Here is a 26639-nt window from a genome sequence, read left to right as displayed (position 1 = left end):
CCAGCAGCTTACACGCCAACATTGCTAAACCCCGGACCAGAATGGAAACGGTCACTCATTCAAGAATACATAGGGGATCCATGGCATGCATGACAAGGCGGTTGAACGTCTCCTAGCCCACTCTCGGGTCAATCACGACAGGGTGGTTGGGTGCTTGGCACGGTTACCACTTGGTCTGATTAGAGGGGAAAGGGATCTTAGTCAAGCAGGAGCCCATCGGCAAGTTTTCCAGGTGCATCCGAAACCCCGAGTTTGAAACAATCAAACGAACCTCGTGACACCCAATAAAGCTGATTGAACCAGGGTAATTTTGCATGAACTCGCGGAGGGCTGCGTGAGCGATAGTAAATTGACACATTTCCAGATGCTGAAGATCCAAATCAATGCAGATTGATATGCTCGGGAACCCATCAATATAATGTGACTCCACTAAAGGCTACGCGCATATGGTAAGAGAAGACAGTATTTTGCCTTGTCTATGCTATTTGGTTCGGTCGCTCGGTTGTACTTTATGCATGATAGCATACCGACCTAGGTCTTCATGTCGGTTGACTAATAATTGGTTGACTCGTCCTTCAACTCTTAATCAGGTCCGCTAGTCGGAGGCATTGGCGTCAGGAGTGGATTTGTTCTTTACGAAACCAGTCTCATTCAAAGATGTATCATGGTTCATCGACGACTGAAATTGAAGGTAGTGTCCTGTCTGGTCCAAATACGACGTTGACGCCACTAGCAAAAATGGCAGCTCTACACCTGATCGCGCAGCGTCCCTTTATTACATACATTTGTCCATTGCTCTAGCGTTCGTTGACGTTGGGATGACTTCTTGGTCTCTTTAGTATATTGAAACCGCGATTCCCAGTCAAAATTGTCAGTGGTTCGGAGCAGCCCTGATCCATAAGGGCAACGACTTTCTGGTTCAATTCTGTGATTGTAAGGGGTGACAGCGAGAGATCACTTTCCCCTACATATACACAGGCAGCGAACACAGTGGTCAATGTGACCAAGTAGCCATGAATCATATCGTTGTTTTTAAAGAATCCAGGGAATTCGACGCAAAGGATGCTAGGCGAGCCAACGCCGAGCTTAGGAGCTATCAGCTGTGATACGATCAATCAGAGGGTCTGACTGAAGCTTTCGGAGGATTGAATCTGTTATACAGGCACTGGAGCGCAAATCAGTAGAACATCCGATGAAGCGTTAGAGCAGACAGATCACATACGTGAAACCTCTAGCGATCATGTCTGGAAATCTGTTGATTACAGTTCCACCGTCTCCGTTGATCTGTTGGATATAGGTATTGATCTGCTCAGTGGTGGCCGAGTCTTGAAAGGTTACCTGTCTTTGTTAGTGGGGATCGTAGGGGATGAAGGGAAGTTCAGTTACAATATAATTCGTAGTCATTTTGTCGGGCTTGTTTAATTGGCGTTGGCTTTTCGTTGAATGAAAGAATGAAGGCTCGGATTGCAAATTATTCCTTTGACGGTAACCAGGCTATCACTCGGATTGGAGTGCCAAATGACGTCATCGCATGCTCGCAACGGAATGTCGTAAAAAACTTTTTCCTTTTTTTAATAGTCGTTTACAATAGGAGGCCTGTTCGATGCAAGACCAATATCATGTTAGTCAAGTACCCAGCTGTATCAAATAAGAATAAAGGCGCTTTTTTGATGATCAAACTGCCATCGGAAGGCTCTTCGAAAAAGGAAAGAAGGTAACACCTTGCCAAACTCTCCAGACACTGGTCTATTCACAGTTTGCCAGGTTTTGCTGCGAATCTTCTGCAACCTTGGTAACGAGCTAAACCTATTACCGATCTAACGCACGGATATGGCGCCGAGAAAGAGCGAAAGAGTGTAAATCTTCGTGATCAAGGCCTGACTCTGTACCCGGCCGTCAGCTGAACGACTAGTTAAAGCTCTCTGTGGTCTAGCTGACTAATCGCCTGCATCACGCGACATGACAAATTACGTCATGAACGTCAAGTCCGATAATCTTGAGTATACCTGTTCAGATCCAGTCCCCATCGCAGGCTTGGTAAATCATCTGAAAATACAGTACTAATATTTCAGAATGCAATCAGGAGGACCAGATTCCGAAGTAGGTCCCACCCTTCCTAAACCAACGACGCTAATGATCCTCTCAGCCATTGTCTAAATCCGAGAACCGTCTCCTCAAAAAGTACGGAAAGCTGCCGCGTGGAGGCTTACTTGCTCAAAAGTCCAAGGTACTTAAAATACAGTTTCTTATGACGCATACTAACTGACCATTGGCAGGAACGGACATACTTTGACTCTGGCGATTTCGCTCTTTCTGCTGCTGATCGCGAGACTGACAACGGCGCTATCCAAACGGGCAGAGCCCATCCTCATCGGGAAAGCATTTCGCACCCTTATGCCTCTATCCCAGCCTCTAGTAACGTTAACAAATATGCCAACGAAGATATATGTAAGAAAAGTGCGAGTATTGAGAAGAGTCCTCTCCTTCACCAAACAGACACTAAAGACGAAGCGACAACCATGAAGGGACAGGACGATCATATCTCTCACGAACGTTAGGACCAAATTGTCGCATTGAAATTAAAAAACAAATTGTATGTCATTCAGCAGGAAAGTACGAACAGCACGATAGTCAAAGAGCCATCATACGATAGCTCTTCTATTTATCAGGTTACGGAATACATTACAATCTCACGGGTTCGAGAAACTATCAAAGAGCGTAGGTGGTGACAACGGATTTCCCGAAGCACTGTACAGGGTGTACACATTGGGAGCAAGTTGTAACGGAAACACAAACCAAAGTGTCTGTCTGCTCAGCAACCGAGCATGATGAAGATCATGTGAGATCGAAATCGTGGTCGTTCGCACGATAGACGATCACTCTATTCGTAGGAATATCTAGATGTGCCAAAATCGTGGTGTTTCCCACGATAGACCTGATCCGAGGACCGAGTAGGTCCGGATGGAGAAAAACTGCGTCTGGAGAATCATAACTACACAACTCAAACTTATTGTGCAATAAATTCGTTGAAGTAGCTTACTGTATTCAGATAATGATTGCATGCAATCTCTGACCAAGAATGGGACAACAAATCACGATTTGTAAAGGTTTTCCTTCAAGTTAAAGTTTTCGCTTTGGTCTTACGGTTTGTTTAGGTTGTTGTGGTGTATCTTTATCAACCTGCTGCAGATCTTTGTCTGTCACTAGTATTGGGGCTGGATAGTAGGAGTTCTTGATAGGTCAGTCGTCTTTCATCTGAGCCATAGTTGGAGACATACTAATTGCGAGCCAAGGAAAGCCGAAAACCCGCTGCACATTTTACTATATTCATATGCCTTTTTCATCAGGTGCCCTAGTTTTTAAAAAATATATGTTCAATATTTTAAAATAGACTTGCCGTTTGTTTCGAACTTTGAAATCCGTAGGAAATTTGAAAGTCGGACAAATGCATTATCAATTCAAAGTAGAACGAGACCGATCTGACCGCAATTAAATGATAAAATCGTAGGGAGAGGAAAGTATTTATTCACCATTAACGCGCGGGTTTAACGTAATATCCAACGTGAGGAAAATCGGCGGGCAGTGGAATTGTGACCGAACGTTTGTTAAACGAGGGCGTGCCAAAGTAGTGTATATACAGTAGGGCTGAAAAGATTGGCTAACTGAGAGCCCCTTCCTTACCTGAATCGTAGGTCCGCAGCCATCTAGGTTAGTCGAGCCGCAATAGAAGATGGCTCGAATACTGTTCTTATGAGACTTGGGGAGGACCTTAAAGTAACTCGGGAAAAAAGTGGTCCAGGTGGCTGAGATGCTCAAAGCGGATAAAGAAGAGCTAGATTTTGATAAAGAACTATAGCGTCTGTTTCTTAGCCTCAAGATATCAGCTGTCTCTGACGCTAGGATTTGCGACTGTGCGAGTTCTGAAACCGTTGAGGGCCAGTTGGAAGTCGGGTGGCCTGCCAGGTCTTGAGACCCCGGTCTTAAGACCCGTTGGGTCCCTGATATCGGGTCCTCTGCCTTCGGTTTGCAATCACTAAACCCAAGTAATTGGCATTAGGCTGCTAGACTCCAAATAGCTGTATATCTCTAGTAACTAAAGTTCTTATCGAGCGGCATCTCCGGTAAAAATGAAAGGGGCAGTGCGTCGGGCTGAAAGCAAATGCGCAGTAAGGCCCGCAAAGATGAAGGTGCCCAGGAGCCCGTCGGTGGCTTCCTCGGTTGCTCTGGCAATCTTCCGGATGTCGGGCTGAACCCCCTTGTTCTTCTTGAGGTCGCAGGACGAGCAGAAGGCGAGGGTGATCTGAGTCCTGAACGCCTCGGAGTTGTCCTCTACGTGTTTGACGACCCAGTCCCGATCGTAGATGTCGTCGTAGGTCTCCCCGCCTTCCTTGGCCTCGTCGAACCTGCTACACGGACTTGGTCTTCCGCCCGTGGCGCTTGCGCATGAGACACAGAGCCGGATCGCGTTGTTGCACACGAACGTGACTACAGCTCCAAGTTAGTCTTCAACACGATCTTCAACGACGACATGTACAACAACGCGATCCGGCTCTGTGTCTCATGCGCAAGCGCCACGGGCGGAAGACCAAGTCCGTGTAGCAGGTTCGACGAGGCCAAGGAAGGCGGGGAGACCTACGACGACATCTACGATCGGGACTGGGTCGTCAAACACGTAGAGGACAACTCCGAGGCGTTCAGGACTCAGATCACCAGTCGGTGGGGGCCAGAGTAAAAGAAAGGGGGCGGCGATGAGTGCAAAGTAGAGGGGTAGGAAGAATGAAAAAGTGAGAGAGGGGAGGAAGAGCAGCGAAGACGGGTCTTTTATGTCGGCGGCATTGAAGGTAGGTTACGTGACGGCGTATTGGGGGGCTAAACCCAAAAAGGCAAAACTAACCGGATACAGTAATTCACAGGTCCGCCGTTTACAATGATAATCCTTTACAAAAATTCAGTAGTCGCATCCTTTTTCTACAGTCTACCTATACAAGGCTCTTGAAAGACTACCAAAAATACTTCTGAAGTGACTAATAAAGAGACTACTGATCCCATCGAGCAATTACGAAGGCCATAAACGCGGCCGACTGAATCCCACTTAATTCATCTTCACCCAATTCTCTCCGGAAGATCAGCGCAAACCATGGTTGAGCTGTCGATCCGGGGTAGATTCTATGTATTTCTACTTTTGTAGGGAGTATGAGCAAGAAATATTTGTTTGATTCAAATATAAATTACCAAGGCGTTGTGCTAAAACGTACAAGCAATCAACAACAATTTTGAACAGGCAGGAACATTATGATGTCAACAAAGCGAGCGTGCATGCTGCTTTTGGTACAATTCAAAATCACATTGTTTCTCAAGCGAGTTGCGTGAGTCTTGGGTTATCGAAGTGTCAGTTCGAGTATGTGACTTTGTCGTCCAGTTCTCGAGGGGGACAGCTTCGACACGATGCATATCGTTCATAAACTCGGTATTGGACCTATTAATGGGTTCGGTACTCGGGCCCTTGGCACCGCTGTACTTGCCGGGAGTTGTGTTTTTATTTCCTCGATGAAAAGGTAACTTCCATGAGCGAGAGAGATCGGATGAAGGATGGGACTGTGAGTTGTTGGAGTAGCAGCCGCTACTATCATTGTTCTGGTTGCCGGGCTTCCCAGGTTTCTGGGCTCGGTTGCTGTTGTACTGGAATGCCTTGACACCAAACAACTTGCGCAGGAGTGGCCACCAGCACATGAGGTTGGCGACATATATTGCCGTGCTAGATTCACGGATGTACCAGATTTGGTAAGTTGTGGTGAGAGGAGAGGCAAAATTGAAATATTTGTTTAGAATAGCAGCAATGATAGTGAACAAGCCCAGACTCATCACACCGATGAGGACGACCTTTCTGCGCCGTTTGAGCTGAGCTTTGATAAGGAGGGGAATCGGAATGGCGAACATGACGGCATCAGAGGAAATATTGAAGACGGCTTGGGTTATCGAGTAGTACTGGTATGTCGCACACTGCATGTTATCCACCGGCATGGCCCAGTATTGTGAGAACGGCCGGCAGTAAACTGCATAATATGTGACCATTATGACGACAAATCCGACGGCAACGTAAACGGCAAGGATCTTGATATAGAGGTTCGATTTCAGATTCTGCGTGATTCGCCAATAGAGCATCAACATGCATGTCTTGACGCCCCAGGTTGAGATCAACATGCATTGCTCCAGCCCAATGACAATTTTGCTTCCATAGATCCGATCGCTGACTTGCTTTGGGTCTGCTAGCACCATGTCGTAGTCCTTAGGGTCCATGAGGTTCGTTGCGTAGCGGGCCGATATTTGAATCAGTACTAGCAGTGTGGTATATATTGCCTTTTGAGGAGCCGTCGGGTAAGTCGAAAGAAGTGACCATCATAATCGGCGATGATAACACTTACAAATGTTGCTGCCATCACATAGTCGTCCACTGGAGTTACTTATTAGCAGAGTTTAAAACAAATAGATCTTAGCAGTCTTACCAAACAACCGTTTATATGATCCGTTGGCAATTATGCGAGCCACACTTCGCTGCAGTTAGCAATTGCTCTAATTCCGGACATGCGTCTCAAACCTACACTCTCCCGACATAAATAACAAGCCCTATAGACCAGAAGACTATGGCTTCTGTGAAAAGCTGGTTCGGAGTGGGCGACTCGTTACCCATCTTGACGGATAGAGCGACCTTCTCCCTGAACCAGATCTCAAGTTGTCAGGATGCGATAGAACGAGTCTACCATATATGAGAAATGGCAATTTATCGAAGCGTTCTGATGAGAAGCATCAGCGACAAGTTTGAATTGGCGCCATAACTTGTTTACCGGGGCCTGGGTAAATCTTTAAATTATGTATTCGGAACAAACTACTGTGCCGAGAGAGCGATCATTTCATCCAGTCGGTGAAAGTGGCTAACCTTAGGTCCCGAAGATGGAATTAAAGCTACCAACCGAGGGCTGTGGCGTCATGCGTCCTGGCCCATGAGATGTCAGTGCTAGCTGACAAGCAAGGAAGAATGGGGCGTAAACGCAAGGGATTACTTGCCTCCAAGCGCCAATCCGGTTAATGACAGTCGGTTTTGGAATGTACAAAGTAGGCACGAAGTATGGAATAGATATGGGAGAAGAAGATTTACGCTTCACATTCCTCATTTGTCCAATGTTGTGCAGAACGACGCAGTTGTGCGGGAATATCTCTAATAGGATTCGTTAAGCGAGATTGGTGTAACGACATATCCTTGGTCGCCATTCAATATTTCAAGCAGTAAAGTTCCCCCTATGCGCGTTGCCGATAGCTTTGTGATCTCCATGCCTCGAGCATACATAAACAAACTTGTTGACAGATCATATCCCAATAGTGGAGACGTAGGAGCGGTGCGGCTGATATTATTGGGAAGTTTAGAACGCTGATCTGCATGGCGATCCAAGCGAGATTTAATAGTTCCCAAACACAGAGATTCTCTATAAAATAGACTTGCGCGATCTGCGAACTAAAGAAAGGGTTAATAAGAACTGCCATGGCACGCCAGTCGTGGACCGAAGATCATGTCTGATATGAATGTTCAACCTCCTGCATTTCATCCCTATGAAACCCTGTTTCCCGATTAATTTTTCACAATCTTGAGGTTTGGTTTTAGAAGCTGAAAAGCCGCTAACTACGGAGTAGTGCATGGGAACTTGTACATCTGTCCTATTCTAAGTACGACTATGATTACCATGCTCTGTACGGTTGTATTCCGGACTGCGGTGTCTTTAGTATTTTCCAGCGCTCGGGAAAGTTCTGGAATACCGGATAAATACAAGCGCTACTGGTTGTTACTGCTCGAAAAACTCGGCAAATCTAGCCGTATGAACGCAAGTCCGGAGCAGGTAGAGCAGGAAGGGATTGGATATGATCCGTAGAACGGCTGTTTTCCCATCCTACAGAAATGGTGATTCATAGTGCAAAAGTTTACTCCGTACTCCGTATGGAGTCCAGTGTGGTCGATTGCAAGCGTGTCGATGTGAGAAATTTTGCATATTTCAAGCTAGCAAGCTATTTGAGGAAAGCTATATACATATGCACTCCCAACGTATATATCTAGCTCTTATGGCATTGGCTACACCGAAATGTCCTTGATTACTCGGTATCCAGGGATTTTCCGATACGGCTACCTCATTAACCAAGGCCAAGAACGTCCACAACCTCAGGGCGATGGTTAGGAACTGCGTCATTATGTGGCCGACCTTGAATGCCACAGCTCTATTTAATTTCTATCCATCTGTTGGTATCTAATGACGTATTTGAGCGCTTCTTAACTTGGTTACTCATTGCTTTTTCATGTCCGCTAGCTAGCATGGCAAATGAAGCACTGATTGAAGCGAAGTCGGTCGATAATGAAGAGGGTCGTGCGGAAGTCCATTTATAACTGCTAAACAATTTACCAGCGAGCCCTGTTACGTTGCTACAACACCGCAGTATGTATATTGTTGATGAAGTTGAAGCCGGTCATGTTCAGTATTGATCATCCGCGTAAAACCATTGAAAAGGGCTGTCCGTAGTTGGTGGGATAATGATTTATTATTGTATTAGCAAGGACACCATAAATGAGCTACTCAAATGGATGATTCCATGATTTAGAGGCTCTTTTGGATTCAGATGATACCGATAGAGAAGACTTGGGTCAACACGTAGTCCGAAAATATATATATTCTCCGAGAAAAGAAGAAACGAGGATCTGTACTATTCATCCAAGCAGCGAAGCCCTATACAACATAGGAAGCACTCTGTACTCTATAACTATGCATTCATATATTTATAATACAACTCATCAATCACGCGAGGCCATGTGGTCGATCTATCACGGACATCGCGATCTTGTGCATGGCGCAGACTAATTGAATGTCGCGCAGAAAAACCCTAAGACCGCTGGAATGCAGAATATATTTGACATACTAAAATTTGCGAAATACAATATTGCAAGGTCACCCCAACTGGATGAAATTCGCCTCAAGCTACGGAGTAGTCCGTACGTTGTATGTGGCTAAGCCCATCGGATCGACACCTCCGCATTCGCCGCGAGACCCCCTTACTTAGTCTGCGATGTATCAACTCAGCTCCGATTCGGGCAGGTCACAAGAGAAACAATTCGTACGTGTCCAATCAAAAGCAAGATCGTAATACATTTGGGTAGTGCACTCCGTAGATGCGCACAGTATGGGTCCTTTTCTCACAAAAATAGTGATACTATTGCCAATAACGTCTCTAGCTCCATATTTCATCTAGGGTAACAAAGAAAACATATGCATTCCTTCGGAGAGACTAACCATACTCGCCTGAAGCTTGGACCTCGTGTAATACATGTGGCAGCCATGAGGGCATTGGCGTCACATCTTGGTTTCCTGTTGCGACATACCTGATTGTTCCTGTGCGCCCTGTATGCTCTGTCAAACCAAGTGGGGTGATGCACCTCCTTTTTCCCTTTCCTCGACCCAGTCATTCGCTTTAACATCGCACGACGCACGGAAAAATGGCGATCTTCTCATGGCAAGCCTCTAGGGACACTGAAAAGCCCCCGAAAGGCCATGCCGCAATGGACGAAGTACGGCTTGAATCCGCACTTGGACACAAACAAGAGCTTCCGCGGAACTTTGGGATGTGGAGTTTGACCAGCTTGGGTATTGTCATTGCAAAGTAAGGCCCTTGAGAACCGCAAATTGCACTGATAAAACCTCGACGGACTAACGTGACCAAGTTCTTGGGCTTCAACAGGGGGTACAATTGTCGCTGCGCTCCAGAATGGCGGTCCAATGGCTGTTCTATACGGACTGATTCTAGTCAGCATTTTTTACACGACCATCTCAGCTTCCTTGGCCGAACTCGCCTCCTCCATGCCCTCTGCCGGTGGAGTATACTACTGGTCATCAGTTCTGAGCCGGAATCGAGGCCGTACAGCGGGGTTCTTTACTGGGTATCTGAATGCTTGCGCGTGGCTGCTGTCGGCATCATCGATGAGTTCCATGCTGGGGAATGAGGGCGTGGCCATGTATCTGCTCAAATACCCGAATGTGAAGTGGAAATCCTGGCAAGTATTTATTGTATTCCAGATTGTCAATTGGGCGTGCTGTGCCATTGTATGCCTGGGAAATCGGTTCATTCCTCTCATTAACCGCCTTTCCCTTATCTTGTCGATGTGTGGCCTCGTTACAACTGTCGTGGTTCTCACGGTGATGCCGAAAGATCATGCCAGCAACACCCAAGTGTGGACTGAGTACCACAACAACACGGGTGGATGGTCAGACGGGGTGTGTTTTATGACTGGTCTGTTGAATGCTGCATTTGCGGTTGGAGTCCCAGACTGCATTAGCCATTTATCAGAAGAGGGTACGTCAGACACAGGAGAAAAGGAAAGGAAATCACCAACTAACATGTTTTAGTCCCTAAACCAGAGATCAAGGTTCCTCAAGGCATAATGTTGCAGATGCTCACAGCCTTCGTCACATCCTTTGTGTACCTGATCGCCCTCTTCTACTCCATCCAAGATCTAGACGCCGTCTTTGCAAGCAACATTGGCTTTTTCCCAACCGCCGAGATCTACCGACAAGCAACAGGGTCTAACGCAGGCGCCATCGGACTGATTGCAGTACTGTTTCTCGCAACCTTCCCAACGCTGATCGGGACATTCGTGACTGGCGGTCGGATGTGGTGGAGTCTTGCACGCGACAACGCGACACCCTTTTCGAACTATTTCGCCCAAGTGCACCCGACCCTGAACTGCCCCGTGCGTGCCACAGTCGCCATGAGCGCTCTCGTCACTTGTCTGGGGTGTATATATATCGGCAGCACGACGGCATTCCAAGCGCTGATCTCGTCGTTTATTGTGCTGAGCTCGCTGTCCTACTTTGGGGCCATCTTTCCGCATGTTTTGTCTGGTCGTGGAAATATGGTCCCCGGGCCATTTTATATGGGACAGAAACTTGGGATGGCGGTTAACATTGTTTCTTTGATGTATATTTTGGTTACTGTTATTTTCTTCTGCTTTCCCCTCGTGTTGCCGGCCACGGTTGAAAATATGAACTATACCAGTGTGATCGTTGTCGGCTTGATGGCCCTCACTGCCTCCTGGTGGGTGTTCCGTGGCAGACGCCAATACCATGGCCCGCAGTATAGCTTTGAGGCTGCTGAGCGGTTGGCTACTTTCCAAGAGGGCAAGCAGGGTCGTCGATCTTTTATTGATCTTGTGGGTGTTTCGCCTGTTGGTATTGAGCATGGAAATGCTCCATGATGAACGAGAAATGGATTCTGAAATAATTAAAATGGGGCGAATTGGGACTGTTGTTGCGTGTTGATGACATGTAATATCGTCAAAGCATGTGTATCTACATCTTGAACTAAGTTCGGGATTTGTGTATAAAAGTGCTGTCTATAGTCAAGCAAGGCGAGGCTAGAGATCAAATATGGCCGCACGATTAGCGGATCTTCAATTTGAAATTGGGAATAGGCGTCTTCAGGTCATAACTATCATGCATAGAGATCAATAGTAGGAGACAAGATATCCTCTCATCTTCACAGTCGCGACTTAATGCTTTGTCCTCCTTCCCAGGCCTCTCCAGCTTCAAGCGTCTGCCAACCAGACACCGAGCCAGCCTCCACACAGATCATGTGCTTGTAAGCTTCGTCTGGGCCGAAATCGGCCATGCCCTTGGCCTTCTCAATCCATGGGTTCCAGACCACAACATCAGTCAAAGCTTCCCGAGTGATCGAGAACAAAGGTTGGTCATCCTTCGCAGACGCAACGACAATTGGAGCGGCAGGATCGAGTTGTTGGTAAATGCGATCAGTTTCTTGGGTGATTGCCAATGCGGGGGACGATTCAGTGTGAGAAGTCGCTTGAAGGGTCTTATCGACGTAGGTCTTGGATTCGAGTCCCTTAACACGGATGTCGGAGATATTCTATTTGTAAAATTCCATTAGCAGGGGAAGAGGAGGGGCCGATTCTTGAGTATCTTATCATACCGCAATGTTCAAATACGTGTGCATCAGCACCTGGAACTCAAAGTTCTGCTGGCCCTCGTTGCGAACCTGCAGTGCCGTCTCTAGTGAGTCCGTGGTGAGTGTAACACTGTACACCAGACCGAACTCATATGGCCATGCCGCGCGGAACTCATCGGTCAGCATCGAGTGCGACAGGCCGAAATCCAACTTCACAGTGAGATCAGTTTGGTCGCTATCCCTTCCGGGCGCTTCCGAAGAGGACTTGCCCAAGAACTCCCAGTTAGAGTTGCGAGCGAAGCCATGTTGTGGTAGAGATGAGGTAGCGTGGTTCTGGGGCGGGGGACCAAAGACCTGGAGAATAAGCAGGGCGGTTAGCTGTAGCTCAAATCGAGAAATTGTAGCGTTCACATACCGGGAACACCAGCGGAATGCCACCTCGGATAGGCTTGGAGCCATCTAGACGAGCCTTCTCACTGACGAACAGCTGCTCCTGGCCGCCCGTCTTCCACGAGGTCACAGTAGCGCCATATAGGTGCACCGTCACTGACTGACCAGTGGGCAGCGAAGCTTCGATGATGTTGTCCTTGATGGAGAGGGTGGGCTGCGGAAGGGAAGCTCCCACCCCAATTGCCGAGGGTTTGTTTGATCGGTCCATGTTTTCGAAAATAGAGGGTGTGTGTCGAAAGGGAGAAGAGATGCTTTGGATGTCTTGACGTTTCAGGTGGAAGCGCGGGGGGTGGGGATCTTATCGGCCCCGCCTGTTTTGTTTTGACGGCCTTCAGTACCTTGATGTCTGACATTTGCAGATATTTCGATTTCAAGCAGGCTAATCTTTCTAATGACCATATAGGTACTAGTGAGACTCGTGGTATTTGCTGTAGAAGGACTTGAAATAGCAAAAACCACATCATAACTAGCTCATCGTCACCTTAACGACAAGGACAAGGTATATACAGTCTATTGCTTCGGCACAGCCGAATGTACAGTATCTATCTTATCAGAACTCTTCCGGCCCGAAATCGACTCTGGCATGCCAGATTCAAAGTCAAACACCCCGACATCTGGCACAAAGTCGTGTTCCTTAGGCTGATTGGCGGTCATCGTTTCGGTGCCCTCGGCCCTCCGGTGCGGTGGGATAAAGACATCGTAGTATCGCGGAAATACCACACCGAGCAGAGTCAAGAGCAGACAGAAGTGCGCCAAAATAAACCCGGCGATCATCATCGGGTCGTATCGCAAGGTATAGAATTCAGGATACGCGAAGCTGAACACAATGGCCAGAATAGGCGCGCTGACGTACCGGAGTAGGATGGGCCAGAAACGAGGAATGTTCCAGTTTCCATTACCTCCAACGACACCGTTCAGGTCGCGTCTCAATTGATTACCCTGCACATGTTAGTTTCTTTTGGTGCTGGGTTTGCTGGCAGTGGGGACATACCGAGTAGAATGCTAGATACCAAAATCGGGCGAGAAGAGGGTTTCCCCCCAGAAACCGGCGGCTTTGGTAGCCGGGGTCGTGGCCATGAGGACGGAAAGAATTGAACAGACGATATACAACCCAAACCCGGCGCCGGCACCAGCTGATGGATTCGAGGTACCGTGTGCGACGGCAACTCCGACAATCTGGCCACCAAAGTATCCGAAATTATACACAACAAAAGCAGGCAGCCCTGTCTGGCTCACCACGTCGTGCCAGCGATAAACCGTGGTTGCACCGACAAGCTCCGACCACACAACAAAGATCAATGCCACGTTGTTAATCCATCGGTCGATTCCATCCAGCAGGTAGAATCCAAACTGGGTGCAGTATGGCAAACTCATAAGGAATGAGATTATTGTGAGGCTAGTCACAATCATTGGCCGAGACATTTTCATGCCCGAATCTACGGCTAACGTAGCCACCGCGTCGAGCATCACAAAGGCCGAACTAAATCCGAGAACCACCAGGGTAAAGAATAAAAGGATAGCCCACCAATTCGCACCAGGCATGTGAAGAACAGCCTCGGGGAGCGTCAGGAAACCGACCACGAATGCACCCAATCTCTCGCCATCTTGTGGCCAACGTCGGAGGTAGCCTATAACACCAAACACGGCAAAGGCAGCAAAATTTTCGAATAGGATGTTACTTCCGCAGATGAGAAATGCGTCCATGACAGCATTGGAGTGTTTGGAATTATAGGAGGCATAGGAAGTGAAATAGCCGAAACCAATGCCGGTGGAAAAAAAGACCTGTCCGACGGCGGTTTGCCAGACAGTGCCCGAGGCTAGTTGATCGCTTCTCCATGTCGCCCATAAGAGTCGGATACCCTCGCCCGCATTTTCCAGTGAACACGAGCGACCGACGATAATAATGGTGGTGACAATCGGCAGACCCATCGTCCAGTAGACCACGCGACCCGTCAGGCCCACTCCACGGAAGATGGAGATCCATATGAGAAACCAAATAAATGCGCTCCAGCCGACCGTCTCACCGATGAGGGCAATGCCGGGGTACACGGTATAGTGGGCAACGGCACCATTGCCAGCAGTGAGATTGCCCACGGCTGGATCGACATTGGCGACGACATCGCCCATATAGAATTCCTCGATTCTGCCCTCCCATGGCAATGGGCTCCGGAAGGAGTTGCGGAAATAGTTCATGATCCACGCCAAATTGACCGTAAAGTATTGCACGACGACAAAACTGACCAAAATCGGGCCAATGCCAACGCCTTTCAGTCGATGGTTGATATTATTGAACGCGATCATCGTCCCGCCACGATAGGCTTGTCCAATCGCAATCTCGAGAATAAGGGCCGGAATGGCAATGGCGAACACAGCTAATAGGTAGGGGATAAACCATTGCAGCCCATAGTTATTGTAGACCACCGACGGGTATCGCAGCAGATTTCCCTGACCGGCGCAGCCTCCCATGGCGGCCAAAAGGAAAGCCGCCCGAGAGGGCCATTGATCACGTCCATCTTCGGATTTTTGTGGAGGAGGAGCAATCCAGGCCACGACCTTCTTCAGATACTGGGCGAGTACCATTGGTACCGATTAGACGAGGAAGGTTTCAGGCGGTTGAGATCTTTAAAACTTCATGTGGCGAGAACCACGCTGTTTGCAAGAGACAGAAGATAAAGAAAATAACAAAGTCGACCAGAAACCTCCGTAGCAGATCAGAGACGCTTTCGTATGGCTTCCGAATGATGCCAAGGGCTTGCCAACCCTCTCATCCTGCTGCACCCGTCACCTCGGACCCATGCCAAGAGGCCTGGGGAGGAATTCTCAGCCTGGATCTTTAGATTCGTGGGTGGTGCGATGGGACAGTCACGCCAAGAGTCTTGGAAGCATCCCAGTGCGCTGATGGTGTGCCTTGTCGTGGTATTGTTGGCGGGATTAATATTACGGGCAAATATTAGCCAGCTTGGCTTGGTCATATGAGATGACATGCAGGCATCTCATGGTCATGATGGGCGGATGCAGGGTTCAGCCAAATGAGGTGAAATCTCTAATAAACAGTCGAAACCCCTTCGATTGCCAAGGGCGCGGTTCTTGGCATGAAGTTGCGTAATTGAATGGCAGCTGATTGCGACATATACTATAACTAGGTAGAGTGGGTTTAGTAAGGACGCGATTAGAGTCATACTCTGCTCTTCTATTTTTAACTGAAAGCTCAAAGCTCTTCGGTCTAGACATCGTGAAAGCCATTGGGAGGAGACCCTCGACAAGAGTAAGACCAAGGAAATTCAGAGGTCCTTTTTGCAATGTTATCATATATTCAATACCTACCCGTGCTGCATAAAGGAGGACCTTCTACCCTGTAGACTGACTTCTTCAATCTGTTTGATCTCATCTTCCGTCAGCCGCCATCCAAGCGCCTGCATATCCTGCTCCGCTTGACCAGCATCGCGCACACCAACCAGTGGGAGAACGCCCTTATTGATAGAATAATTTAGCGCGACAGCAGGAACAGACACATGCCGCTCTTCAGCAATACTCTTCAAAACATTGATAGTAGGTTCCAGCATACGCATGGGATAACTGCTGAAACGCCGCCTCTGCTGCGGCTCATTGAAGGTCGAATATTTCCCAGAAAGACGGCCCTCGGCTAGCGAGGAAAACCCTTGAAAGCAAATACTGCGTTTTTTGCATTCTCGAATCAAGCCACTGACTTCAGGTAAGCGACGAACGACTGAGTACTCGCACTGGCAGACAGAGAGTGGGACATCGTGCTTGGCCAATTCATCAGCCATCTTGATCATTTCATTTGTGTCATAGTTAGCCACTCCAACCGCGCGCGCCATCCCGGATTTCACGCAGCCGGCCATGCCCTTAGCAACAGTGGATATCTTGCTAGGGTGTATAGGCCCTTGGACGAGATAGATGTCGACATAGTCTAGTTGAAGACGCACGAGCGAATCTTTGAGCTTAGACTTGGGCCCGCCAGACTGCAGGAGTGTGTTGGTCATATCTGGTGTTGATAGCCATTTGGTCTGTACAACGAAAGAGTCGCGAGGCATGTCTCGGAACAGTATTCCACAGATCCGCTCGCTCTCACCGTCGCCGTAGGATTGTGCTGTGTCCACGAAGGTCAACCCAACAGCCTTGAGCTTGGCCCATGCTGCGTGGATGCGCGGTAGGTCTCGTGTTGGGTTGTAGTCAAAGGTTGCTTTATCCCCCCATGACCATGCGCCGATACTCAGGTAGGGAACGAGTACATCCTTGCCACTCACACCACGCAAAGTGATTCGGCTGTTCGAATCGGGTGTTAGGCCGGGTGGAAGCATGCTGACCGGGTCGCTGAGATAAGGGTCCACCGGCTTGGGGTGTGGGGAGCCTGACATATCGGCTGCTAGGCCGGCTTGCATCATATACTGAGTGCCTGGGGTGGCCATGGCTTGGACAAATATAGTCAAGTCAGTATGTACATATGATTGCGGAAGCTTTGAATGATTCCTGTTTTGCCAAATTGATCAGGACTGGCTTGATATACTATTTAGGGGAGTGGCGGTATGCGTCACCATGACATTCAAGTAAGCTGTACCTAAACCTTTCGGGTCAGACGCCAACTGGCTAATATCTATGAATGGAGTGTTTTGATCGTTAGCGACAGCAGATGGCCGAGGATATGGAAGTGAGTGAGTGAACTAAACATCCATAGAAACCTGTCCTTGTACTTGTTCCCGAAGATCATAATGTTCAATGTTTGGAAAGCTCGGAGCGCGGAAAACTTAACGTACAAGAAAATCAATTTGGGATCAAGCGTGCCAAACAATAAAATATGGGATGTGCTTCAAGTTATAAAGATATATAGGATGCAGGTGGGGAATAATGATGAGACGGGGTCCAATGTAAAAAATTCATATCCAACAGGTTTCGCTGTAAACGCCATTCGCTATGCTGAAGTATTGTGTCGCGTTGATGCATTTTGTGCCTCGCAACGGAGGTTGAAGAGGAGATCATCGACTTCGCGGAAAGCGCTCGGGGACAAGGTCGTCATTTTCATTTCGCCTAAGAGTATCTTCAGGGATTGGACGATGCCTTGTTCGCTGATGTCGGATTTGGGTTCAGGGGGTGTTTCTTGGGTTTGAGTACCCGTTGTGGCAACACTTGTAGTTTGCTCGACTGTTCCACCAGATTGCTGTACGGCATCCATGTTGATGTCCTCCTCGGGATCTAGTTTTACCACAAACTCAATGGCTTGCTCCCTTTCAGAGACTTGAGTGGCAGTTGCCTCTTCGGTCGAAACAAGAGAGGTATTCTGGCCCGCTTGGTCTTCTGTAATGAGGCTCTCGGGGATCCGGTCTAGGCTGACATCAGGTGGCAAGTGGTCAGTATCGCCATTTTCCTCGGATGGAATGCTTGAAGGTTGAGGTTGAGACGTCTGCTGATACCGTGTCTTGCGGGAGCGGGTATCTCGAGAGACGCCTTGAGGAGTGCTACCGATGGCGCTAGACACAGACTGGTCCTCAAGACGAATGGATTTTCGAGACCTTTTGGACGGCCGCGGGGTCTCGACATATTGTGTTGATTCCTGCGCAACGGAGTCCTGAGTTGCAGGGACTGAATCCGTGGAAGCGTTACCAGCATATTTTCGTTGTGAACTGCGGGTGGATCGGCGAGTTGCAGCTGGTGACAATGATGGAGCTGGAGAGGCCGACTGAGAAATGGCATGGTGCGAATGTGAGTCATCAGGCTGCAATAGCTCGACACTGACCACATCTTTAACCGTGGACAGCCTTGAAGACCGGCGCCTGTCAGTTGTCATAGTTGGGGATGATTCTGTTTGATTCCGCTTTCTCTTCTTCCTGGATGGCTCGTCCGGAAGTTTTGTTCGCTCCTGATGACCTCTGTCCTCCATATCCAATGCTAGCTCCAAGTCTTGTCCAAGCTGTGATGCGACTTGTGTCTCTGTCTCCTCACTCGAGTCCATGAAACTATCCGGAGGGATAACAGAAGGCATGTCTGTGGCTTCCTGGGGTCGATCATCCGCAGGCTTAGACTGAGATTGCTTCCGTTTTTTCTTAGAGCCCGAGCTTGATTTGCTTCTGCGAGGAGGTTGTTGGACAGGTGTCTTATCAGAATCAACCAGTGGCACCGCAGAAGGTTCTTCTGTATCCGAGTCTTTACCCAGCGCAGATCGAAGTTGCCGGCTGGGAGTCATTCCATTTACTCGAGGTGCAGTGTCGGCGTTTTCGTTATCATAGTCATAGGCATCCCCCATAGGTGTATCTATATTTTCCGTTGCAAGATGGGAAGTAGCCGGGCTGTTGACCGTTGACTGTTTGCCGGATATACCGACAAGAGCCTTTCTTGTCTTTGCAGCCCTTCGCCGCGCACTTTTCGAGCGACCCTTCCGAGGGCTTGGGCTCCGAGATTGCATATCTGGAGGAGAAGATGGAGGGTCCATACCCAAATCCGCAAGCAGATGGCCCGATGTGAGTGCGTCGGAGTTCATAGCAGGCGTTGGGTCTCTGGTTCCAGGAGTAGGAGAAGAGCCGATGAATCCTTCTTCATTCTCAGTAGGGGCGAGAGTGGGCGTTAGAGGAAGTTCGGTCTTTGATTCTCCATGTAGTTTGGGCAGATGCGGAGGAGTATTGAAGCCCAATTTCCGCGGCGTACTAGCAGGTGACGAAGATTGAATGGATTCAATCATCGAAAAAATTTCACTACGGCTCTTGCGCTTGTGAGACACTGAAACACCATCAATAATTTGCGCATCCGTGGGCTGATGAAGGTTACTCGGCAACTGGGGTTCATGGAACTGCTCAGTTGGCTTGATGGCCACCGAGGAGTCTTCGGTCCGTATGACGGGGGACGAAAGTTGAGTGTCCTGAGACGGCTGATGCAATGACCGATTCATCTTGTCTTGCGGAGATGGAGGTAACATCTCGGTATCCTGATCACCGTCTTGCGGAGGCAATGTTGCGGTCTGCAACCTCGAGCTAGCAGTTTGTACAGCTTGTAAAATGGTGACTGGAGTGGCTAAAGACTGTGAGCCAAAGGTCAAGCCCCAAAGTTCGACATATCTCTTGGCTATTGACATGTGCGAAGACTCCAAACCGGCGCAAACAATCGGCTCGAAGATTTTCAAAGAAGCTAGATCATGGGAAACTGATTTTTGGAGAATATTGATAGTAGCTGACGATAGCGCACGGCACGCTGTCAGAATTCTGCTGTCAACGCCGTGGTCAACGTGAATTTTGTAAGATTCGTCCTTCAACCAGAGACCAAGTGATGACTGGAGATTTTGAAGAATTTGGGATTGGAACTGCGGAACACCGATCCCCAGGAAAGAAGTCAATGCCTCGATGAAGTCGGCAAGACCGTGGGATTGTGATGCGTTGAAATTGTGATATGCATCATGTAATGTCTGCGCAATCGACGCGCTAAGTTTATGAGGAAAGATGACATGTCCAGCTGCCTGGATGCCGCTGCGATCAATCCCTAGCCCAGTTCCTTGCATGAAAGGGATAGATAAGGAATGACCAAGCAGTGAAGTCGAGGGTAGGTAAGTATCTCCAGCGCAAAGATGCATGAGGCGCTCGGCCATGGGTTCCACAATTATAGTGGCAACCGCTTGGTTCCCTTTCTCTGTTCGAACCACGCGGACAAAGGTTTCAAGTAAATGAGACCACCCTTCGAAAGCCGATGGAAACGAAAGTCCGAGCGAGAGAATCTTGATGACATTTTCGTAGTCACGAGATACAGACCCGTCGCGCCCACGAGCGGATTCCATGGGGAACGACTGTAAAGAATCTGCGGCCACCTGGGCAGTAGCATTCCAAACCACCTCCGAAAGCTGAGCCGCACGTGGAATAGCATTGGCCTTCGAAGTGCTCAATTCTGCACACTGTTGGAGAAGTTCGAGGCGAGTTCCTCGGGAGAATCTCCCGTTGCATGCTGCTTCAATATTACCTAAAACAAGGAGTGTATAAGATTGGCTTGGCACCATTGTCCCCGCAGTGCTGCTGATTATTCGAAGGAGGTGAAGAATAGCACTTTCTTGGGTCGTATTAGGAGGTAAATGTATGGAAATGCTCTCAGTTTCATCCGCGTTTCTCAAGAGAAGCTTTTCGGTAAACGGAATACCCCCAATCGAAACAATCATTGTTGTAGACAAGAATCTGAATCTTTCGAAGAACTCATCCGTGGTGCCGGCATTCAATGAGGGCGACCCTGCATTCCAAAGGCGGTGCATTAGACTCCAAACGCTGGCAACAGCTTGCATTGATTCCCCCGAAGGGGTGATCTCTTTGCTGGACGCAATCGATAGAGCACTGGATAGACTACTCCAGGCCAATGCCACATGAGATTGGCCAACCGCGCCATCAATCCAGACCGAGGCTTTAAATATATGCTCAAAAACCTTCAGAATCGAGGTAATTCTTGATCGGACCCATCTGCTGTCGGCTGCAGGAAGTTCCTCCGCCTCCATTTTGGTAGTGTCATTGATTCGATTCTCTACCCATATCTTAGCCTGCGTACTCCACAGCAGGTTTGCCAATATGCGCGCAAGACAGTCACTGAGAACCGGGGCTGATGAGAAGATGCCTGCAGACGGAATGGCCACGTATTCCTCCCATATAATATCCAGGTGCTGATAAGAAGCTGAAGGGCGAAAAGTGTAGTATAACAGATTGTAGTAGCTTGTCAGAGCAAGTTGAGTGGGCGGTGCTCCTGACTTGTCGGCCTTCTTACGGTCGAATTGAGAGAGTACCGGTTTGCCCAGCATTTTTAGGAGAGATCGGCTCGTTGATTCGTTGGGGCTGACAGCAAAGACAAATCGATTCCAACCAACGATAGCCTGCGCTTTGATCACTGGCTCGCTGCAATTGAAGCATTTTTGGAGTACGAGAACCCATTCCTTGTAATGTTCCCATTGCTCAAAATTCCATCTTTTGCTCCGGAGAAGAAGGATAATGATGCTCCAAATTTGAGGAACATGCTCACCGCTATCCGTCGCCATCATTCGAGTCATGCGCTCACGAATCTCGGATACAAGCTTTCGGTCATGCTCTAATGGCCGGTCGAAGAGATCCCGGATGTTTTTCGACAGTATAGGATTTGGACCGGCGTCTGTCGCCACCTGGAAGCCAAATGAAATCGATTTTGACCTAGTATCCTTCAAAGTATGAAGCAGCCCGAATATCAAGTTTTCCATCCACAGGCTTGCTTGGGAGATGAAAGCGGATTTGGCTTGGCCCAGCAGCCGCTGGTAAATGTTCAATCGATGAGAAACAATTGAGTTGCCACTGATGTTCTTAGTTATCTCTTGTAGTACTGTCAAAAGACGGGCTACACGAGCACTGGTCATAATCTTGGGTCCAAAGCTCTGATTAGACAATATGGACATGTAGTGTATCAAAACGGACTTTGGGGCTTTGGCCTCATGGAGACAAGTGATGGAATGGTCGACCAGAAAAATTTTGAACTCTTCCGAAAGCTGGGTCGAAATCTCCGGATTCCAAACAAACGAAATTGACAATTTCAGAGCTTGATTGGCAAGGTTCGTGTCGAGAAGGGAGCCGTTCGCAAAGTCCCGATTCACATCTCGCTGTATAAACTCGGTGATGAGATTCAATTTTTCGGCAATCTTCTGACCCGCTGGAAGCCCGTTATACGTGCGTAGCGCACCATAAAATTGCATGTAGGCGTCGAGTCGGGAGCTCATCGACTCGCCAGCCAGCTGTTGGATTACTGATTCGAGCAGCATGGCAAGCGATTCGGCGGTGAATGTATCGACGTTGGGTGACCAAACGGGAATTGGCGACTGGGTTGCTTTCAAGATTGACTTCGTAGGCTTGGAGTTCGGAGACGGAGGGATAGTCTTGAAGTCGGGGGCCGATTTCATGGCACTAGCAAATGTTGGTGGTTTGATGTACTTGGGCCATGGAGAGAAATTCACTTTCTTCGAACTGCGGCTGGATGGACCAACCTGCACCGACCCTAACGCGGAAAATGGTGACTCATTGGGTGTTTGAACGGCTGGTGGTGACTCGGCGTTTTCAATCACGATGCGCGAAGTTGTCCTTGGGGGTGTGGGCGGACGAGCAGGGAGGATCTCCACCATGATTTGAATCGGACAAGAAGTGTGAAAGGGGAAAAGAGCCAATAGTCAAGGATCATTGCTGAATAAGATGCTGTTCAGGCCCTGTCCATGATCTGTTTCAGACTGAAGAATCAAGAAGCCACATCAAGCTGAGAAAACTAAGTTCAAGTTCCGACGCGCCGCTATGCGCGTAAAGTGTCGCCGCCTGAGGCGACGAGGCATCCATACGTGGACTCTCTCATGCGATTGACTATAGCTTCAAAGGCATTGGAGAGTATTTCAGTGTGTGAGTATGTAGTAATCAGCAACAACGATCAGTGTTCAGCGGTCAAAATTTAGCATGAAATGTCTGACTTCAATATATTACTGCCACATTCTTCAGGCAACCAGCGGAGTTCGGAAAAGTTCGAAAAAGCATTATACAAAATATCTGGAATCAAATTGGTGCAAGATAGGGCATTTCTCATAATTATGTAGGAATACATTGTTATATAGATTGCTACAGAAGAGGTTCTTAAGGGAAGCTTAAATGGGGGTGGCCGAATAATTTATGACGATTCGCGCCTGACTTTCCCGCGCGCCTCCCTCTCCTTTCTTTTTATTCTCTTGTGCATACCTACATGTAGGTACCTACCTGCTCAAGCTACTGGTCTGATCTTACTCTAATACTGTGCCAGAAATTCTATCTCAGCTCAAGGCATAGGTGGAAGTGACATCAGTCCTACATCACCCCTGTACTCGGAACACTCGACTCAGTCCGAGCTAAGATCAACATGTCGTCCCTTCAGATGCAAGGAACAGGTCCGTCGCGGAACTTTCTAATCTCCAGTAGATTGACTGACTCGAGCTTGCACATACAGCGAAGCTACAACAAGTGACACAGCTTCTACAGTCTCTTGAGAAAGACCTACAAGAGAACAACCTCTCAACAGCAGGTCAGTCCGATGCGATAGCCATTTTACGTGCCTAATACCGATACCATCTACTACTAGACCGAGTTCAAACCCTCCTTCAGCTCCGGCAACATGGCACGAACCCTACCAACGCAGAACCGATCTATTCACAGAATGTATGAGCACAACAGATGAAGTTGCCCGTCGAAAATGAGAATTACAATGGATTCTGATCATTTTCAGGGCATTAATACATTGGTGCGGTATGGCGTTGAGGGGGAGACTCCTGAAGTACGCGGAGCGGCATTGCGATGTGTTGCAAATGCGCTATTACTGGACCCCAAAATGCGCCAGGCTTTTGTCGACACGGGATACGGCGGAAAACTAGCAGAAAAGCTCAAGGTATGGCTGCAGCAGGTAAAATGTTGGTACGAAAGCTGACACTAATGTTTGATAGACCGAAGACTCGGAAGACGAGATGGTTACAAGCCGCATATTGTTCTACGCGACCTACAACACCACACTAGACTTTAAAGACTTGATCAAAAGTCACGCCTTGGGGGAAAATATCAACTACGTGAGTGGATTGACAGACTCGAAAGTTGATTTGCTGTACTGACTAGTATAGCAATTGAGCCGTCATGCAAAGCAGTTCCCCAAGTCAGGAAGAAAAACATTGTCACAAATGGACGAACTGGCATTAACGGACACACTGAAATTGATTTACAACATCTCCAAGATATTTCCGGATCTTGCTGCCGAGTTCTCCCCTTCCATCCCTCATATTTTGAAGATTATATGTCGTATTGATATCCCAGCAAAGCCCCTTGATGGTTTAGTTGGCGGCTTGCTCAACACATTGTCTATCCTTGACTTGGAGGAAAAAAAAGGCAAAGCCTTCGAGAGCAGCCCCCTTTTCCCGGCATTTGACAACAACTGCAACATGGACAAGCTGATCAGCATCTTGGATCAGGCCACATCCATATATAGCCCGAAGGAGCTAGAGGAAAACGCAGTCCCCTTGCTATATTCACTCATCGCTATCCACGAAGTGGCACCCGATGAACCCCGCAAGCATATGCAGTCGCTTCTTCTGCCCGAGGACACTGACCGAAGCTTGCCAATTGGGCAGTCTGAAACACTTTCTTCGAGACTGCTGAAACTCTCGACAAGCCACTTTACCAATCTGAAAGTTACAATTTCGGAACTGATGTTTGTTCTATCAGATAAGGATTCCGAGAAACTCACCGAGAATATTGGCTACGGCTTCGCTGCTGGGTTCCTGGCAGCGCGCGGCATTGAGATGCCACAAAGTGCACGTGAAGCATATTCAGCTACAGAAGACCCTGAAACCGCACGCAATCCAATCACTGGACAACGGTGGGCCGCTGAGCGACAGGACACCGGTCCACCTATGACCATGGAGGAGAAGGAGCGCGAGGCGGAGAGACTCTTTGTGTTGTTTGAGAGGTAGGTGCATCGTAAACGAGCTACATAGAGCCATTGCTAACAATTATTTACCACAGGGCCAAAGCAAATGGTCTCCTTAATGTCGAGAACCCGGTGACTCAGGCTCTCCACGAGGGAAGATTCGAAGAACTACCGGATGATGCTGATAGTGACTGAGCATTACCTTTTGAAGACTCGTTTGGAAGCAATGCTTTTGAGCTGTGATTCACTGCATGCACGGTCTATGACTATACCCTATAGTAACTCCGTAGCGATGCTGGTGTTAATTCAGGGTCTATGTGGGGATAATCTTGTCCTTGTCCTTGGTTATACATAGGAAAGTTCTACACTTTTTGCAGAAATCGAATGCACAAAAAACGGCGAAGTTTTACATGTAAAACCCCCAACATCATGCAACAGCAAGATATACTAGGTATACCTAGTTGAGCCGAACATGACGTTTATACCCGTGGGCTGCGGGCGGAATGACGTCAACGATCAGGCCATGGGTGTAAAGGCGGAGGCTGCTCTCCGCCCGTCAAAAAACTATGCGCGGGGCACCGAACACTCCAACTTGACTTCCTTTCCATTTCTCATATCACTGCCTTTACTACTTTCTTTGTATCTCAAAGCATTACTATTACAACTATCACTATGGCGAAACCATTCGACCCCGAGGAGGCGGAGAATTTGGAGGATGTACGACCCCACGTCCATACTAAAGACCGATGAACCCTGATCGCTGACAATCGCAACAGATGGAGAAGCAGTTCGCCGTCAAAGGTCAGCCACGCATTGATTTATATCTCATTTACAACTTTTAGAAAAGCTATAATATTAATATTCTTTCACATTACAGCGGTTGAACATCTCATGACATACTGGTCTATTCTGGAGAAGGTCAAGGGCTCGACGCTTCACTTGACCAAGCAGGATGATGATATTTACGACTCATTCAAAGAGGCATTCCCCGATTTTGATCCCGCCGCAACTCTTGTCGAGGACGAGATGAAGAGCAAAGAGGGCAAGGAGAAGTGGCGCACCTGGATGATGAAGTGGGACCAGATCGAGGACTACAACTTTGGCACCATGATCCGTACCCGTGCGGATGTCGAGTACGACCAAAATACCACCATTTTCGGTGTGCGCATGCAGTTCTACGCTATTGAAATCGCTCGGTAAGTGCTGATTGGAGCTTGGTGAGTCATGCATAGAAACTAATGGAGTCTTCTAGAAACCGCGCCGGCCTGAACGATTGGGTTTACGAGAAGGCCCAGAAGGCTAGCTCCTGATTACAAATCGTGTCTCATTGCTGCTGTCCTACAAATCGAGGACAGTTCCTCATCCGTCCGGGCTGATCTGGCCGACGGCCTTTGCCTGTTTCCTTGTGGCGCAGATGATGAATGGCCTCGAGACTTGTAATGCTGATTACATGATGTTGCAGTATCATGTCTTGAGGTTAATATTGTTACGATAGAAGCGTGGTCATACCCATAAATATGTGGTTCTGATTTAGCATCGGACCATTAATCGCGACTCAAATGTAAATTGAATGTCCGCTAGGACTTCAACAGTCTTTCAACATTGGGTCCGAAATATACCCTAAATAAATTGACATTTCCATTGGTCCTCTGTCTATCTTCTCAACCACTATTTGATTCGAAATAGAGCAATCATTGCGGGTGATGGTGGTCATTGTGCATCAAACATTGAGTAAGTCGTCTAGCCCTAAGTTTCTTCGACTGTTAGAGATTTACTACCAACAGTGAAGG

The 26639-nt window shown here is 48.2% G+C and overlaps 10 protein-coding genes across 10 annotated transcripts; 5 read left to right on the top strand and 5 right to left on the bottom strand.

Annotated features, from left to right (window-relative positions):
* Positions 1-2073: 2073 nt before the first annotated feature.
* N7518_001102 (uncharacterized protein) lies at positions 2074-2558 on the top strand (the record flags this gene model as incomplete). The annotated part of the gene is made up of 3 exons (XM_057182030.1): positions 2074-2100; positions 2147-2227; positions 2277-2558. 3 exons carry the CDS (start codon positions 2074-2076, stop codon positions 2556-2558), a joined length of 390 nt encoding a protein of 129 aa, XP_057047380.1.
* Positions 2559-4159: 1601 nt separating this feature from the next.
* On the top strand, positions 4160-4447 carry N7518_001101 (uncharacterized protein; the record flags this gene model as incomplete). Its single annotated transcript, XM_057182029.1, has 1 exon — positions 4160-4447. One exon carries the CDS (start codon positions 4160-4162, stop codon positions 4445-4447), a length of 288 nt encoding a protein of 95 aa, XP_057047379.1.
* An 851-nt stretch (positions 4448-5298) lies between these two features.
* N7518_001100 (uncharacterized protein) lies at positions 5299-7169 on the bottom strand (the record flags this gene model as incomplete). Its single annotated transcript, XM_057182028.1, has 5 exons — positions 5299-6357; positions 6423-6451; positions 6504-6547; positions 6600-6724; positions 6969-7169. The coding sequence occupies 5 exons, from the start codon at positions 7167-7169 to the stop codon at positions 5299-5301; spliced, it is 1458 nt and encodes a 485-aa protein (XP_057047378.1).
* A 2357-nt stretch (positions 7170-9526) lies between these two features.
* N7518_001099 (putative choline transport protein) lies at positions 9527-11281 on the top strand (the record flags this gene model as incomplete). Its single annotated transcript, XM_057182027.1, has 3 exons — positions 9527-9690; positions 9752-10380; positions 10434-11281. 3 exons carry the CDS (start codon positions 9527-9529, stop codon positions 11279-11281), a joined length of 1641 nt encoding a protein of 546 aa, XP_057047377.1.
* A 281-nt stretch (positions 11282-11562) lies between these two features.
* N7518_001098 (D-hexose-6-phosphate mutarotase) lies at positions 11563-12646 on the bottom strand (the record flags this gene model as incomplete). The annotated part of the gene is made up of 3 exons (XM_057182026.1): positions 11563-11949; positions 12013-12342; positions 12404-12646. The coding sequence occupies 3 exons, from the start codon at positions 12644-12646 to the stop codon at positions 11563-11565; spliced, it is 960 nt and encodes a 319-aa protein (XP_057047376.1).
* A 302-nt stretch (positions 12647-12948) lies between these two features.
* N7518_001097 (sodium:neurotransmitter symporter family protein) lies at positions 12949-15018 on the bottom strand (the record flags this gene model as incomplete). The annotated part of the gene is made up of 3 exons (XM_057182025.1): positions 12949-13377; positions 13430-13440; positions 13485-15018. 3 exons carry the CDS (start codon positions 15016-15018, stop codon positions 12949-12951), a joined length of 1974 nt encoding a protein of 657 aa, XP_057047375.1.
* Positions 15019-15758: 740 nt separating this feature from the next.
* Positions 15759-16868, bottom strand: N7518_001096 (uncharacterized protein; the record flags this gene model as incomplete). Its single annotated transcript, XM_057182024.1, has 1 exon — positions 15759-16868. One exon carries the CDS (start codon positions 16866-16868, stop codon positions 15759-15761), a length of 1110 nt encoding a protein of 369 aa, XP_057047374.1.
* A 500-nt stretch (positions 16869-17368) lies between these two features.
* Positions 17369-22546, bottom strand: N7518_001095 (uncharacterized protein; the record flags this gene model as incomplete). Its single annotated transcript, XM_057182023.1, has 1 exon — positions 17369-22546. One exon carries the CDS (start codon positions 22544-22546, stop codon positions 17369-17371), a length of 5178 nt encoding a protein of 1725 aa, XP_057047373.1.
* Positions 22547-23298: 752 nt separating this feature from the next.
* N7518_001094 (synembryn) lies at positions 23299-25044 on the top strand (the record flags this gene model as incomplete). The annotated part of the gene is made up of 7 exons (XM_057182022.1): positions 23299-23326; positions 23386-23460; positions 23518-23594; positions 23662-23820; positions 23876-23995; positions 24047-24888; positions 24945-25044. 7 exons carry the CDS (start codon positions 23299-23301, stop codon positions 25042-25044), a joined length of 1401 nt encoding a protein of 466 aa, XP_057047372.1.
* Positions 25045-25521: 477 nt separating this feature from the next.
* Positions 25522-26159, top strand: N7518_001093 (polysaccharide biosynthesis domain-containing protein; the record flags this gene model as incomplete). Its single annotated transcript, XM_057182021.1, has 4 exons — positions 25522-25566; positions 25626-25650; positions 25727-26045; positions 26102-26159. 4 exons carry the CDS (start codon positions 25522-25524, stop codon positions 26157-26159), a joined length of 447 nt encoding a protein of 148 aa, XP_057047371.1.
* Positions 26160-26639: the final 480 nt, after the last annotated feature.

The sequence above is a fragment of the Penicillium psychrosexuale genome (assembly GCF_028828465.1).
Source record: "Penicillium psychrosexuale strain IBT 29551 chromosome Unknown utg000001l, whole genome shotgun sequence".
Lineage (NCBI taxonomy): Eukaryota > Fungi > Ascomycota > Eurotiomycetes > Eurotiales > Aspergillaceae > Penicillium > Penicillium psychrosexuale.
This window is presented reverse-complemented; position numbering and strand designations above follow the sequence as displayed.